The following is a 17,565-nucleotide window of genomic DNA, read 5'->3' as shown; positions in this document are numbered from 1 at the left end:
CTTAGTTAGCCAGGACTTTACGCACAACGAACCTAGTCTAAGTGCAGAAACTGAGTCCTCAAACCAAACCAATACCATATGTAAAACCATATGTTTTGACATTAATGTTTATCATAAAATATTATTTTAAGTGATTTAATGATTTTAATACTTATTTAGCTTGAATACAACTGTAAATATATCTAGAATGTAATCCTATTTCAACTATTTTCATTATAAAGTACAAGAGGGGTTATAGGTTGATCGGGAATCATTACTTACATGCGGTTCAATGTGTTTTGATTAGATATATATATCTAACATTATGTATGGTATCTTGTTTTATTTATAGATATATTTTCGTTCTGTTGACAGTTCTGTGTATTCGTACACACTTTGACAATAATGAAACTCACAGAAATACCTAACATAAATAAGACAACATTTGAGATAACCACAAATCGCAGTGAATCTCAATCAGTATACAGTTATGGCACGAATAGCGCGGATTCCAAACCGAAGTCTATAGATGCAAGATTGTCAGATTGTCAAGACAATAAGATTTTAGAATTGTTTTAGTTTTTTAAACACGTTTAAATCACACACCCTGATTTGTACTCACACACCCACATCATGCTCAAACATGAGTCATAGTTTGTTATGTTTTTATAAATTTTCTGTCCGTGATGGTTAGCTAGTGACCTGTTATCAGGACTTGAGCACCAGCCTCTCATAATGATGGTATCAAAGTCACTTCATAAGCATGCCTTAAGTCGCATCTAAACTGAATAAATAAATTTTGATTTGATTGATTGATTGATTGACTTAATAATAATAATTTATTTATTGCAAGAATATGGTACAAAATGTTTAGGTTGTACAATCGTAACTGTATGTCGTTCGCATATTCTGCCACACACAGTGGCGCGCAAATTTACCTTAATTCACAGTTTACATTATAAGTTATTTTATTAAATTTGTATCAATTACAATTTCTCATGCAAATAATCATTTATTCAATAGTACATTTTTTCTAAAAGTAATGCACTAAGTCCCTTTTTAAAGACTAGCCGAAAGATTTCTTTCGGTAATTTATTGTACCTACTTACTACTTACTACCTACGTTATTTTAATTTAAGAATATAGCTTTGTTAATGACGGTAAATAGATAGGAATATTGTAGCAAGCAAGAGAAAGCTTAGTACTTAATACTAATAGCTAACTTAATCGCTAATTTGTGCAGCATTATTTGTGATTATTTTATCTAAGAACTTACTTAGCGATAAAAACTAAATAAAATATCGGTGAAACATATGACACAAATAAATAGTGTCATTCGTGTTTTATAGTTTTTTTTACAAAATTAATTTTGAAAGGCCGGTAACGCACTCGCGAGCTCTCTGGCATTGAGAGTGGGCATGAGTGGTGATATAAGTTACCATCACATGAGCCATCTGCCCGATAGTCTCCTGTTCCACAAAAAAGTTATATATATATAAACTATTATATATTGTTATCACATAAGTTTAAAAAAAAAGTGGAAGTCCAACTAGTTTAGTATGTATTTACTATACTACATAAAAATAATCAAACTGTAAAGAAATCGTCACATTTAAGTAAGTTAAGTTTTCGTAAAAATCGATATAATGCTGTGAAAAATATATCATACATTTCGTATTAGCGTTTAAATAATGAAAGTTATCACCATATATTGTCGTTGGATTTCATACTTTACTTTCACTGAAGATTGTGTACTCTAACGGTAATATCGGTGTGATAATTCGCGGTCAGTTTTAACCAAATATCTCCATTTCTTAACAGCATTAATGTATCGGATTCCCTCGCGATATTTCCTGTTATTCATTTTTTTATTATATTTATTAAAGTATTCTTACAGCTAATCACTAAACAATATCCAAACAATTACATTACACACAAAAGCCAAAACGGAATACACATTGAAACAGAAACATATACTAGCACAGTTTTACTGCTTTGTAAATAGTAATATAATGTAATAATAATTTTCCTGTATGAATAAATAACAAACCTGTAGTCACTGAAGTATTTCCGAACCAATTTCCGAAGAATCCTTTAAGAAAAGAGCGTTCCAATTCTTAAAAGGTTAGCAACGCACTTGCGAGCCTTCTGGCAGTGTGAGTGCCCATGAGCCGCCCACTTAACATCAGATGAACCACTTGCCCATTTGATCCTGTTATGTAAAAATGGAGATTTGTGATACTTTAACTGGCCAGTGCTACTTATTCAATGGAGTAGTAGATAAAATTTGATGTAGATATATACCGATGTGAAATAACATAATGTGAAATAAGAAAAATATTTATATACCTTTTTTTAATTTCATAATCTCTATATTATATTGTTTTTATTGACTTATTTGGAACAATCTTAATAGGATTCAAGAAAGTTAATTGAGTAGTAACTCCATGCATTACCTGTTCCTGTCACGGGGAGGCATACAAGCGTCAAAGAGCAACGATTGTTTGTCCGTTTCTGTGATCGCCCACGGAACATAGAAATGCAAAGCGCTGTGATTTATTTTATAAAAAATCTAATTGTAATTCTCTAAATATAGCTCAAATCTAATCACAACTTCTTGTTCTTGTTCGAAATCATTCAATTAAGTCAGGTTTTAATAGATAAATAATCTACATAATAATAATAATAATTTAAAAAAAATATATAAAAAAAAACTTTGGTCCCAGTGACTAATTTCAAGAAAACTTATACTTACTTTAATATTATATAAATAACTAAAATGTATTTTCCTGATATTTTTTTTAATAATATCAGGCAATGAAACAAAGTTTCAAATTATCAATTCTCCGAACTCTCCGTCAATTCAAAAAATCAACGAAATTCATTATTTATTTTAAATACTGTATAAAAATTTACCACATTTACGAAGATTCAAGAGGCCTGGTCAGTAAACGGCTAAATAACCGTAAAATAAATGTAAACTTATTTTACATACTCTATATTTTTAAGTGGCTTATAACATACATTAGCACTATATCTACTATCTTGACATACAGGTTCGAGAAATCCAGGTGAATTGTATCCCGTAAGTTTATGTTAACAAGTACGCTGTAAGATCGACTTCCGCTCTGATTAAACATGATAAAAGACTTTTAAATGTCACTGTATTCAATTAGATTTCTAAATAGATATAAATGTTGATTGTATAATTCAAAAAATTCTGTTTAATTACTCCCAAAGAAGTCAGTATTTTATATCAGTGTAAACGAAATTTGACAGCTATTATGTTACCAAATCACAACGCACCCAAAATATATTTTCATGTTGTCAACCTGTAAATGTTAATTTGGAGATTTGCTCTTGATTTGTGATTTTTTTTTCTGTGTAAAGTTGAGGTACATTTTTAATATTAATGTTTTTGAAACTTAATCGACGAGATACGAATCTAAGTAGAAACTAAATTTGTTTTAGCCTAAAGGGTCATAATATAGCCTTTTATTCAGATCTAGTTAGGTACACACACATACACATAAATATAGATATTAAATTAGATATTAGGATGTTGAAAAAAAAATAGCTATTCTAATATTTGGATCTTGGTCGATTTCTGCAAATCTGTTTGTCAGTCGGCAAAGGCCGTCAACCTATATCATTCATATCTTTCTTGGGCCACTCTACTCCACATCACTCCTGCCACTTCACGATGTCATTTTCCCATCTTTTTTGTGGTCTTCGTCTACTCCATTTGTCTTTTCCTCTTATCATGTGTCCAGCCCATCGGCATTTAAGTCTTCTTATTTTGGAGGTCTTGTCTTTTGTCTTGTCTCTTGTGTCTCAGTTTTTCAATCTGATTTTTTAACGTTAAGCATACTTCCATTGCTTTGTGTTAAAGGCTAAAGCGTATAATAGAGATTTAGTTTCTGCTAATAAATAATTAATATCTACGCAATATAAAAATATGCTTCGTTGGCAGTTTTATGATTGGGCAGAGTGATTCAAGATTCAAGATTCATTAATTTTTTACCAATTTTTGTTTAGAATTTTGGTTCAACATTTTAACAATTTGAAAGAAGAAATTTAAAATACGTAACTTAATATTTTTGTTAGATATCTTACTATTAATTATTCTTATGATATTTATTGCTCATAGTTCATGAAAGATATAATTTTTTTAACAAACAAAATTAAACCTGTCCTACTTAAGAGGATGAAGAAAACCAGTTATAATGCTCTTTGCTTTAGTTTGTTTTTAAACATTTTTGTAGTTATACTTCTTTTGGCGCGTTAGGGAAACATTATGAGAGTATTTTTTACGATGCGCGCGTACACCGTCATAAAAAACCGACACCCTGAAGATTAATAGTCAACTTGTTTAATATAAAAAATGTCAATTTTAAATTAAACAAATTTTTGGGTCTTAATGTTTTTTTCTGCCGTTCAAGCGACTGTTTAGTTTATATAATATATCCATAGGGATCCGCCATGACCGTTGAGAGTGGCTTGACTAGCTACCAAGTCGTTACGTTACGTTACGTTAAAATAAATATGTATTAACTGTCTGGTGTATTTTGTTTTAGCACAAATTTTGACACACAGCAGAGTGAGTGAGACAAAGGCCCTTTGTGTTTCGTATTTTTCAATTTATTCAAAATAATGTTAATGGACATCGATAAAAATAAATCCAAAGTGGAAATTCTCGGCGTTAATATTATTGGGGCGTGGCGCCGCGGGTGCTATCGGTCAGCCGGTAATGGCACGGGAGTCGGTTATTCTACCGAAGTATTAACACTCGCGAGGAACCGGTTCCATCTGAAGTGTTTCCTAAACTTCCGCAATAAACGTTAATTTAATTTTATGCTGGCATCTTTAATAATGTATGCATTTTTTAATTAAAAATATATTAATTACAGCTTATGTTTAACATTATACAATTCAGTTTGATCATTGTTTGAAATACATATTTTATAGTTTTATACAATCTGATCTTTTTTTTGTTACAATCTGAGTATTTTTTACTCGGGGTATATAAGAAACAAATTATTTTGATTACCCTTTTGCTAATTATTTTTATTGTTAGTTAGGTCCTCCGTCCGCTAATTTTATATCAATATAAAATTGTGTAACAACGGACACCAAACCGTGCTTTGTGTTACAAGTATGTTTTCTTGGATATATTACTGTATTTGCTAACCCAAATCCAATAAACTGTTTTCTCATAATTAAAAATATAACCTGTTTAAACGCCATCTACGAACAAACTCTTTAACTAAACACTACGCAACTACAATATCTTTACTATTTTTGAATTTACTGAAATAATATGACAGACAATAACAATAATAAGACATACATATAACAGAGTTTTAACTTTTAAAATATTTTTCACGTCATTCGCTTCATAACTGAGCGTTTTTAAGGCAGTTTTTGCCCCACACCACCACTATGTGGAACCAGCTGCGAACCGATGTATTTCTGAACCAACTCGACTTAGGGTCATTCATAAGAGCGTGCCAATTCTTAAAAGACCGGCAACCTACCTGCAAGTCCTCTAGCAATGTCGTTGGGCATCGGTATCACATAACATCAGGTCCTACTGGTTGTATCTGGTATGTATTATATAAAAAAACCTTTTGATAAATTTTCCATACTGGTTCCATTACAGTTTGAGAAGATCTCAAAGATACCTCTCGATTGTAGTAATCTACTTACAGTAGCAGGTTTGTGGGAAAAATTGCTATCTGATACATTTGTTAGGAACACCGTTATGGACCAATTGATAAATTGATTTCGTTTGACTTTGGCCGTAATTTGTCATAATATTTATTACTGAAGTAAGATTTGATACTAACTTAAATATATATTTTATCTGATTGCGTAAGTTATGTACATTAGTTAAGTTAGATAACTCATAAATACATATATACGAGTATATTCGTCAATAATTTTAAACCAAAACGTGCTCTTTAGGTTTTCACCAAATAAAAAAATCAAATAACCCCTACAGTGCAAGCTTACGTAATATTTAAACGACCCTTTTGGTGATTACTATGACTGATTTGTAAAATCATTTTTTAAACTAGTAAAAAAACGACACGTCTATTACTGTGATTTTGTGCACAATTTTAATAATATTCGTTTTCCTTTTTTTTTTACATAAATGTATCACATATTTTTTAAATAGTTGACAACAACTATAAAGGTAGCTTTAGTTTCAAATTCTACCAAATAATCATAAAAGTTAATAAAATTACTATTACCCTGTTTTACCAAGGTCAATAACTCAGCGAAAAAATGGTAATAAAACGAATGTCTAGAACGTAATAAACGTTCTAGACATTCGTCAAAATCACCGTCGTAATGTGCGGTACTGTTTCATTCGTAACTATGTTTAACCAGTGAATCATTCGTAAAACGCTTTTGCTCTTTAGTCTAATAACATAAATTACTGTAATATACTTTTATTATTTTAACTATTTAGTTGTATTTTTTAGTACAGAATAAAAATTTAGCTTTCATTTGTTATATATATATATATGCTTAATATCCAAGTAATAACAGCATTCTTTTATTTTTATGAAAAAAAAAATTTTTAGCTTTTACGTCCTTTTTCGGATCAAGGGATATATTTACACACAGATATATAGTATTTACAACATCCTTAACCTACATAATAATTACAAATGATGTGGTCCTTGTGGCAGTGTACGAGCACCAGTCTTGGGATCACCGGTAGTACCTGAGCGCTTACGTAAATCTTCAATTAAGGTTAGAATAACTTTATTTATCATATAAATTATGTACAAAAATTCGCTTACTGAGAAAACATTAAAAACTAAGATTAATTGTGCATATGAACCCCACCGTACAAGAGTCTCTATTCGTAACGCGTCCACACAAAATAATCTATGTTAGATTTACTTAAGTTTTCTATAACTGTTCTCGTCATGTTTGCTACAGTTTAAATTTTTTGTCACGTTTAATAAGTATTGTTTCGTGTTGATTACTATCACACAAACTTACATAATTGTCCTTTGACAGGTCCTTGACTTTAGTGATGGGGTACTCGATACTCGATACGGTAATCGATATTTATTTAAAACTTTATAGTGAATTATATATAATAATGCCCCTGTGAACTTCATTTCACCTTAATATGATTTTTTAATTAGTCTACCTTTATAAAGGCTACCAACATATGGGACTTTGCTATGCTACCCCTAGTTTTTTCGCGTTCATTATTACAGCCAAAGAAATCTAGTTTTCAGGTTTTTCAGTGCAATTTTTCAATATTTTTTATCCATTAAAATCGTCCTCTTTTACTTTTTTTTAATTGTTGAAGGAACAATTAAAAAAAAGTACTCGTTTTCGAGTTTGCACTTATCATCATATTTTTGATTCATTTTTATTTTTGATAAATATTTGGAATTGAGGTTTTAATAATAATATATTCAGTCATTCACTTCGCTGGCCCTGCGACCCTAAATAATGTATGTATTTGCTTTCGAAATGAGAAACATCCACCAACCCCTGTACCATACTCGTCTACTTCTATCGATCCAATGTATTTTATTAAAAAAAATTGTGTTTCTTAGTCTGATTTTTACAAGTAGGTGATACACATCTTATACCTCTGTGTCCAAAATTATTACTTGTCTAGGAATCGAAGTTAAGCTTAACTTGAATCCGTTAATTCTGAATTGTTCAGTGAATTCTGTAAAATAAATGTTACAAAATCATTTTTAACACATTAAATGTCAAAACATGAAACGTGGTATTTTTAAGTTTGCGTAATATTTATATCATCAAATTTTGTCATCGTTACAAAAGTATTCTGAAAATGATTCGATTTAAACAAAACATTATATTGTTTCATTATTTTATTTATTTGCTTTCATTATTAAAAATAAATCAGTGGCACTACAATCTTCTAAGGTCTCTATCTGTTTCATTTTTGTTAATCTATTAGACAAGTAGGCCTCCTGTGCCTGACACACACCGACTGTTTGAGTCTAAGACAAGCCGGTTTCCTCCCGATGTTTACCTTGTTCGATATTTCGTTAAGTGCTCACAAAGAAAGAAAGTCCATTGATGCACAGCCGGGGATCGAACCTATGACCTCAGTGATGAGAGTTGGACTTATTTATTTGTTAAAGTGTAGATAAAATTTGTCTTATTCTATCGACATTAACACATCACTAGCTTAAAAACAATAAGACCATTCACACGTTATACTCAGAACAAAAGCGATGCATTCCCACAGATGTACACAGACGCATATATTACAATACAAATTAATTCATTTCGTATGCCATGCATATTTTTTTTAATTATGCACGGCTTTCTTATTAAAGTGCTTCGCTTGCATATTACCGTTGCACCACAACGCTTTATGTATTGAGACATTATTTAGTAGATAATTGTCAAATACGAGGTGAACCACATATTATCGGAGCCAAATCAAGAACCATGAAAATCCGCCCAGTAGTTCTCGGATTGTGTACGAAAAATCTGACTTTGTTAGCTGTCTGACACATGATGGTTAATAGTTAAAACCAAGATAGCCTGAGATTGTTTTCCAGTTTGCCTTTAAATACATATAAAGATAAAAAATAAGGTAATAAAATAAAATAAATAGGTAATAATAATTTTATTATTATTATTTTATCGATAAGGACACAGAAATGTATAATATAATATTACAATTTAAGAGCTTCTTTGAGTACCAGCATACACGTGTGTTACCAATTTTCGATCAAACATTATATGTTGGAAATTAAAAGAATCACCCATTATAATTAAATAAATAATAATAAAAAAGTGTTTATTCATTTTAATTAGGTACATTTTGATTCCTAGTGTGTAAGATTTGGAAACCCTTTTAAGTAAAGAAATATCTGTATCATGGTTCCCAGCTCTTCCATAAACAAACTTAATTCTTAAATACTTAAAATAATTACATTATTTGACCTTATTTTATTTATCTCTTTTCAACCGTTATCAACACAGCTGAGTGTATGAGTAAGTGTGTGGGTGCTAATGTGTGAGTGAAATGTGTATTATACGTAAACAATAAAGTAATTTAGTAAACAAACTACACAATCACACACACACCACACACAATTTTGCGTTGGAGGAAAATTTAGGCATAGTATGTCTGTTCCAATAGCGATCAACTTTCTTTTATTGCTTTCATTATATTTACTTAAATAATTAATATTTTGTGGTCACCATTATCCGAATCACAACCGTAAAATAAACAGATTGACGAATTGAGAAAGTATATTTCTGGGTTATAAAAGTAAAAGTACCGACAGTTATAAATTCGGTAAAATCATAAGCACCGTATTAAGTTCTACTTAGGATTATATCGTTTTACTAATACCTGCAGCTGAGTTTCATCGGACGTTAAGGCAGAATACAAAATACCATCTGTATTACTTCGACGTCCGTCCATAACGTTTCCTAAGGCAATTTTGCCACGCACTACCACTGTGGAACCAGCTGCTTCTTAAAAGGCTGCTAGTGCTTCTGGCAGTATAAGTGTCCATGGACGGCGATATCACTCCTGTAACATAAAAAAAAAACATTTTTAAACTTTAAGCCGCGCACCGCTAATATAATATATCCCGATATATAGCACACCGAACATAATTATGACCGATGTGCTACTAATAGAATTATTAACAAAATACACAAAATTTGTACGTCGAATACCAGTTATTCAGAGGCTATGGGTGCATCAAAACCACCACATCTAGTTCCTTAAGCACAGCATTCTACCATGGCCTCAGTCATATAAATGTTTATTATTATTAAAGCTTTATTAATTAACCCATACAAAAATAGTTTCGTTTACATTTCTTATTAAAGGTGTTCAGTTGTGTTTGTATAAGTTTTAAAAGTAGCGTTTATTGGTTAATTTCTAGCTGTATGGCCCCTTTTTAGGATTTTAGGAAATGCCTGCTCCATATTTATCTCTTTCTCCTTTTCTTTCTTTTCTTGAGCAACATTCATCCAGTTTTTCCTCGTTCTATTATCTATTAAGGTATCTGTCTACCTTTTCTTTTTCTTATGTAACTGTTACGCCTTATCAAAACCTCCTGAAAATATTTTGACTTTTATTCATAAAAACTAACCAATGTTCGGCGCACTGATACATTGGTTATTGAACAATATACACTTACATAAGTAAGTTTATATTCAATTAGGTTATATTAGACAAAACAAAATACACCGTAAAATTAGAAAACTTCGGAAACTGCAAACCAATTACGTATTTAAAATGTTTCATCAAAATTTTACATAATTTTGTCAATAGATCACGAGGAAGTTTAGCCGAGATAAAAGCAGGTTAATTAAATGTAAAGAGGCTGACTTCCGAATTCAAATATTCATATTTTTATTGCTTCGTTTGTAAAATTAATGTTATTTTACGCCTGTCTAATGATATTAAGTAAATATATTAAGTGATCAAACATATAAGTCGAGAATTTATTTAAAATTGAATTAAGTGCACCATACGATTATAACATAAATTAGACTTAATTTGTTGAGAAATGGTCGAACAACTCAAAAAAATATCCATTTAAATAATTACATCGTAGATTAGAATAAAAAGTATACGTAGATCTTTTACCTGCGAGAGAACATGCCTGGAAATAAGAAAGTACGTTTAAAAATCACAAACAAAAAAAAACCTAATATCATGAAAAACTGGTTTAGTTGTTCCACAGTTTTACCAAAGTCAACTCAATATAATATCTTTGTGTTACATCTAATCAAACAAAAGTCGTATTCCTGATTACCTTTAGTACCTAAAAATAAACCTATAAATGTATGAGCATGGGAATATCTGTGTGGCTGATAGAGATTTTTTTAAATTTTATTGATAAAAGCTTGCCAACGCTCGGCACACTGATACATCGGTAAAACCACAAAAGAACAATAATTATAGGCAATAACATACACGAACATATACAAATACACACACACGTATAAAATTACAACAACTAAACGAACGAGTTAAATGCGTGCGTTGTGTTTGTTAGTTTTTGGCACCTTATAGTCATATGAAGGGTATTTTAATACAATACCTAACTAATTAAGAAATTTAACCCTTGAGTAATAATAAATAAAAAAACTAAAATTTGAAAATTTCAGAGATACTTGACATTTCAATCTAGTTTTACTAAGTTACCTAACTTTTTAAGGCTTTAGACTAAGTAATTGCTATATAATTTACTATAGATAGTTGATATATGAAAGTGTCCAATAACACTACTTACAGACTCAATTAAGGGAAAGATTTCTCGTAGCAGAATCTCAATGCTGGCAGAATTATCACGCGTTGTTACTAAACTTTGAAAGAGGCACCGGCTTTGACGACACCACCATCTAGAGGGAGCTGTGAAAACATCATATTTTAACTCCAATTCCATAAAAAATCTATTAAAATCGTATTTTGATTCCGTGCGTTTGTAACATTCTAAATTTTAATTCTTGTAATCTATTTACCATACCTTATTTACCCGTGAGATAAATTAAAATTATTACGTAAAATAAAAAACATCAAAGAGAATCTTAAATAAACATTAACTTTTCTGTAAATAACCAATTAATAGCGTAAAATTGATTAATCATTTCAATAAGATTCTCTTCAAATTCACCTTTACGGAAATAATTATTGTTATTCGCTTCATTTTACAGTTACAGTAGATTATAGATTTTACGGTGTTACAAAACAATATTGCTACCGTTATAAAAATTCCACTTCTTGTCTAGTATGTAGTCTGTAAGTGCGACAAATGGAGTGTATCTACGTTAATAATAAAGAGGAAATATTTTTGTTTGTTTGTGTTGATTAGGCTCCAAAACTACAGGACCAATTTGAAAAATTCCTTCACCATTCAAATCCTGCATTATTCTTGATGAACATAAGCTATGGCGCAGTTTTGCTCTTTCGCGAATTTTGTAAAAGTTTTTGACATTCATAAGCATGCCTTAAGTCGCATCTAAACTGAATAAATAAATTTTGATTGATTGATTGATTGATATGGAATATTTTCAAAAAACTTAGTGATCTGTATGAAAACTTTGATGACGTCACCCAATGTGATAATAACACTAAAAAATATCACTTCTTCTTATACAAATATTTGATTTAAAATAAGTTAAATTTTTCCTTGAGATCTTCCTTTTGTGATCTTTGACTTCCTCAGTATAAGTAACTGAGTCCATAGCGAACGGAAAAGATTTCCCCTTTCTATAAAAACAGTAATGGTTGTGATCGCATTACGGTATATGACATATTGAGACGAATGATCTCCTGTTTTTGTAACATACACTACGTTATGCAGATTATCTGCCAACACAAAAAAATACCAGCAAAATGGATGGATGTGAAATATCTTAAAAGGCCGGCAACGCACTCGCGAGTTCTCTAGCATCGAGAGTGTCCATGGGCGGCGGTATCACTTATAATCAGGTGAGCCTCCGGCCCGTTTGCCCCCCGTTCTATAAAAAATATTTGTGAAATATGTTTACCATAATTGTCATATATTGTATATGATGAACTTTCATAAATAAATAGCTTAAAATAGAATTATTATTAAACTAAAATTATTGAAAACCAGCAGTCGATCAAAAATGACTGATTGATTTGCTTATGAGTTCAATGTTGTACCAGGAAATATATTTTCTATAGTAGAGGAAAATAAATCATTAAAATGAATAAAAACAATAAATCAGTGGCACTACAAAGTTTTTAATTCTGGAACTTCAATTTCTGTATTTGTTTCATGATCAATTAATATGCCAACTATAGGCAAGGTGATCTTCTTGTGCCCGAGACACGCCGTCTACTTTTTGGGGTTTTAGGGTTTCCTCACAATGTATTCCTTAATGTCCATCGGTGCACAGCTGAGATCGAACATATGACATAAAAGTCGTATGCTATAACCACTAGGCCACCATTGCAGACTTGTATTACAAATTATTAAGACGCAGATATGTGTTCTAATACTGAAAGAACTTTCAAATAACATACTCGAGAAATGCCGACCACTTTTACTGATAATAAAACAACATTTTATTACCTTTATAAAATTTAATTACCTTTCCACAATGGAAATGTATTTATCATAAATGGTCAAAGTTATGAGGGTGGACTAAGGCGTGAGTCAAATGGCGCCTCGATTCAATTGAATTATTATTATTGTCGTGCTATCTAGACACGTTCGACAGCGAATCGTGAGGTCTCAATTTCGGTTCCCGGGTGAAACCGAATAGTAAAGACGCCTTTCAATATTGTCTTAGAAAAAAATCATCAGTTGCTAGATATGTTGTTTGTCTTCATTTAAACATTGTACAAAAATAGCAAGTAAGGAAAGAAATACTGTTTTTGAAGCATATAAAAGAAAAACTTCGCTACCAACATATTAATGGCAATATTATAAGAAGTTATTACAATTAATAACATACATATACAACACAATATGGCAACAGTTTGGGTCTATATTTATTATTTATTGATAAAAAATACATTTTAGTTAATCTGAACAAATGTTGGATCATATCAAGAATTTTTTTATATTGAACAGGAGGCAAGAGGCTCACCTGATGTGAAGTGCCACACATGGACACTGTCAATGGCAGCACGCGAGTGCGTTGCTGGCCTTTAAAGAATTGGTACTCCCTTTTCTTGAAGGACCCTAAATCGAATTGTTCTGCTAGCTGTTTAATAGCCGTAATTATTTTTTATTTATTTTAAAATAGCACATTATCTTCGCAAACTGTTGTGGTCTCTGGCAGGACGACCAGCTCTGTGAAACACACTCTTTACTCCACAGCATGATGCTGACCCAGTTACTACAGCATCACAAACATTTCTTTTTTGATTGTGTGATTATATTATATGTGTTTAGTTTTGTATAAATGTTATGTTATGTACGTTTAATAGTTTATTTTTTATGTTTAATATATTATTATTGAGTATTATTTTAGCTTTCCATTTCATGCGTCGTTTATATGACTATGTTCAAGTATTTCGATACACTTACCTTGTACCGTTAAACATTATATGACGAATGTATGACCCGACACGACTATGTAACACAACGTAATGTATGACCGATTCGTCTTTATGTGTTTTGAATGGCATAATACATGATTGTATTTTATATCGGCCGTTGGGAAATTATTTAAATACATTATAATGATTTTAGTAAAATTATAATAAATGATTCTTCTATTTCAGTGAGCTGACACAACTGGAAGGTATGGCAAACTGTGCGGGATGGAGCGAGGAACCAATATCAAAGGTATTTTAATACAATTAATAATATACTCATTATATATAAACCAATTATGCATGTTTCTTTTTATTGGTCTCTACACAAAAACACAGTTAATAACGATTTAGCCGTATGACTAATAAGTAATTCTAACTTAGTTTTAAACTCACAACTTTTTTTTAGGTTATTGTTGTTATTTTTATTTTGCTTTTTTATATTTTTAGTTTCATTTACTGCAAATTTTTCTTTTTTCTTTTTTATTTTGGATACATTAGTTATGTTCTAATTAATATAATTGATTTTTATATGTGTTCAATTTGTGATGTCATATTTTCCTGTACTTTTAGCCACACACACTAGTTTGCTTTGTTTTAGAATGTATATATAAATAAATAAATTCAAATTCATTTATTCATATAGGTAACACAATGTACACGTATGAATGTCTTAAACAGAAATGTATATAAAATGTTCCTAATTTTAACGTGCTAAACATGCACTAATACGTATTCAAATGGTTTTGTTCTTTTTAATCTTCTCACTTAGTGTCAAGTTCTTGATCGTGGTGTCCATCAAGGCTTTCATTATTGTGGTGAAGTCCTTTACTTTAAGGTCCCGATATAGGTACTCATTGCACAATATGTAAAGGAAATTTACGGAAACAAAGTTTCAGTATTGTAGTCATTAAGTACTAGACTAGAGAATCTTTTTTCAAGAAATTTTAAAATGTATTCCTGTAACACCTTTAAAATCTTATGAACCAATCGTATGCCTATATCTGTACTATATACAGTAAATCAAATTGGTGGAAATAAGAGACCTCTGATTGTCACAACTGATTCTGACGCCCAATCATACGATTATAGATACGATTTCTTCCTTATCACGAAGATAAGGAAGAAATGGTATCTTCATCTCCCATGTTCATATAATTTTACTATATATTATCACAATTCTGTCTCTGTCGAATAAATGTTTTGTTTTAATATGCACTTTGAATAATAAACAATTCATGGTAATTACGAATGTCGGCAATACTTTGAATTGTTGTGTGTAAATTTATAAACAACATTTTATCAATGTCAAATCAATGATTATTTCAAGTTAATCACTTTTAATTCTGGTATCTTATAATAAATAATTTATTGTTTGTTTCGTTTGAACCCCGTTAGTCATAATCGAAGCATAGAAAACTTATAAAACACCAATTTTTTTATAGAACAGGGGCAAACGGGCAGGAGGCACGTGGAGGGGCACCTGGTTTTAGTTTACCAATTTGATATATAGCATATGCAAATACTGTTCATATTATCTTACCTCTACAACGCTTCTATTATTGCGACTAGGAAAGCATTATTACTGACTACAGTTTAAATGACTTCCTGTCACATATGTTGAATTATAATGCTGTGACGCAGTCCATCGTCATGTCCGCTATTTAAATTCTAAAAGAAAATTAGGACACATATTTTTTTTTAAATAGGCTGATATTTTTCCAGATTGAAGCACATTTAATGTCATAGAAACAGATACATCCGTCTCTAAGCTACCACCCTAAAATAAATAGTGTAACACAACTCACTTTTATATATAGATGTAGACAATGAACACCTAAATCACGATAGTTTCAGTTTAGTATGAAAGATAGGGAAACGATGGTATAAGATTATGCTTGTATATATAGTAAACATTTAATGGGAGATAGAGAAGCTAAGCAGATAGCAAATTCTATGGCCTCACTGCATAGCACTCATACATAGTAGAAACTATTTGGTATTTCTACACATTTTATTAACATATGGGATATGTTGAATGATGATATTCCGAAGTGCGAATGCAATATAATAAATATATTTTTTTAAAATTAGTAGCACTCCAAATTTTAGCCTTTTTAGGCCTTGGCCTCAGATTTCTGTATCTGTTTCATAATCAATTGTTTATCTAATAGGCAAGTAGGTGATCATCTTCCTGTGCCTGACACGTCGTCGACTTTTTAGGTCTAAGGCGAATGTTAAATGTGCACATAAAAAAAGTATATTAATAGCCGGCGATCGAACCTACGACCTCAGGGAGTCGCATACTGAAACCAATAGGCCAACATTGCAATTGCAATAATAGTTTAGTCTATGTACTTAGCCATTACCAGTATATACGAAGATATGTATTATGTACGTTTCTATAGCCAATACTTTCCCCAACAACAATGCTGTGGTACGATTTCACCCATATATCGACTTCAATTGTTAAGCCTACCGTTCCCACGTCCATCATTGAGTGCTTCTTAGATTGGTTATCATTTTGAATACGGGATATGACACAGAAAAATATCCGGTAAGAAAGCAAACATATAATCAATCAATGAAACAAAGCTTTATATATTGTTGCACCATTTAACATTTAACCATTTTCATTATTTATTAATAGAAAAAACATAAACAAAATAACCTAAACTAAATGAAAAACACAAGAATTTTCCAAGACTTCTTTACTTACATTGTTAATTTTTACTATTATTATAATTACATTGTTTTTTTTTTTTGCGTCTGAGGTGCAAACTTACTGTTGTGGTGTCTGGAAAAATGACCAGCGCTGTGGAACCAGTTTTATATCATCAGTATTCCTTTTTCTCTCCATATTTTTTTCTTACTTTTCTTTTTTGATTACTATTATTATATGTATGTGTAAAAAAATAAAAAAATGTCTACCCTTGTAACGAGAAATTTAATCCAAGTAATATGTTTTATTAATTTTCACGTTTTTAAATCGTGTATTTTAATATATTTGTCAAATCTTGTACTTATTTATTACAATCGTACAAATACAACAATAAATAATATAGACTAGAAATTACAAAAGACTACTTCTGTAAAGCACGCATAACGTCGGATAAATTTAAAATTATGTAAAATAATTATATGTTTACATTAAAAATACATAGCTTCAATTCGGTAAAAAAGTGTTTTCTTTAAATAAGAATGATATTTCAAATATTTTCCCTGATTCCGAGATGACTAAAAAAGAAGTAGCCAGTAATTAAATAAAACAAATATAGTTTCATCGGTTTCAGAGAACACGGTAACTTAATTAGAATGTATGTAGTCGTGCGAAAGACAGTAGCACAATTGGTATCTTATTACTTAATACCACTTAAACAGGTTCACGGCCAATATTCTAAGAAAAGTTACAACACTCACGTACACACCGATAGAGGTACCGATTGGTACTAACCTTTTAATAGAAATACCAAATAAATTTCAAATTCATTTAAATCTTTTTTAATTATAGAACGGCAAAA

General features: G+C 30.7%; 1 protein-coding gene across 1 annotated transcript in view; it reads left to right on the top strand.

Moving 5' to 3' along the window:
- Positions 1-17,565, top strand: part of LOC111000930 — an 81,282-nt gene that overhangs the window by 53,042 nt on the left and 10,675 nt on the right. Inside the window, exon 4 of the mRNA XM_045631965.1 lies at positions 14,234-14,297. Coding sequence (XP_045487921.1) covers positions 14,234-14,297 — 64 coding nt within the window. The remainder of the gene's footprint in view (positions 1-14,233; positions 14,298-17,565) is intronic.

This window comes from Pieris rapae, chromosome 17, assembly GCF_905147795.1.
Source record: "Pieris rapae chromosome 17, ilPieRapa1.1, whole genome shotgun sequence".
NCBI classification, from domain to species: domain Eukaryota; kingdom Metazoa; phylum Arthropoda; class Insecta; order Lepidoptera; family Pieridae; genus Pieris; species Pieris rapae.
The sequence above is the reverse complement of the archived record's forward strand: the minus strand, read 5'-3'. Positions and strand labels throughout refer to the sequence as shown.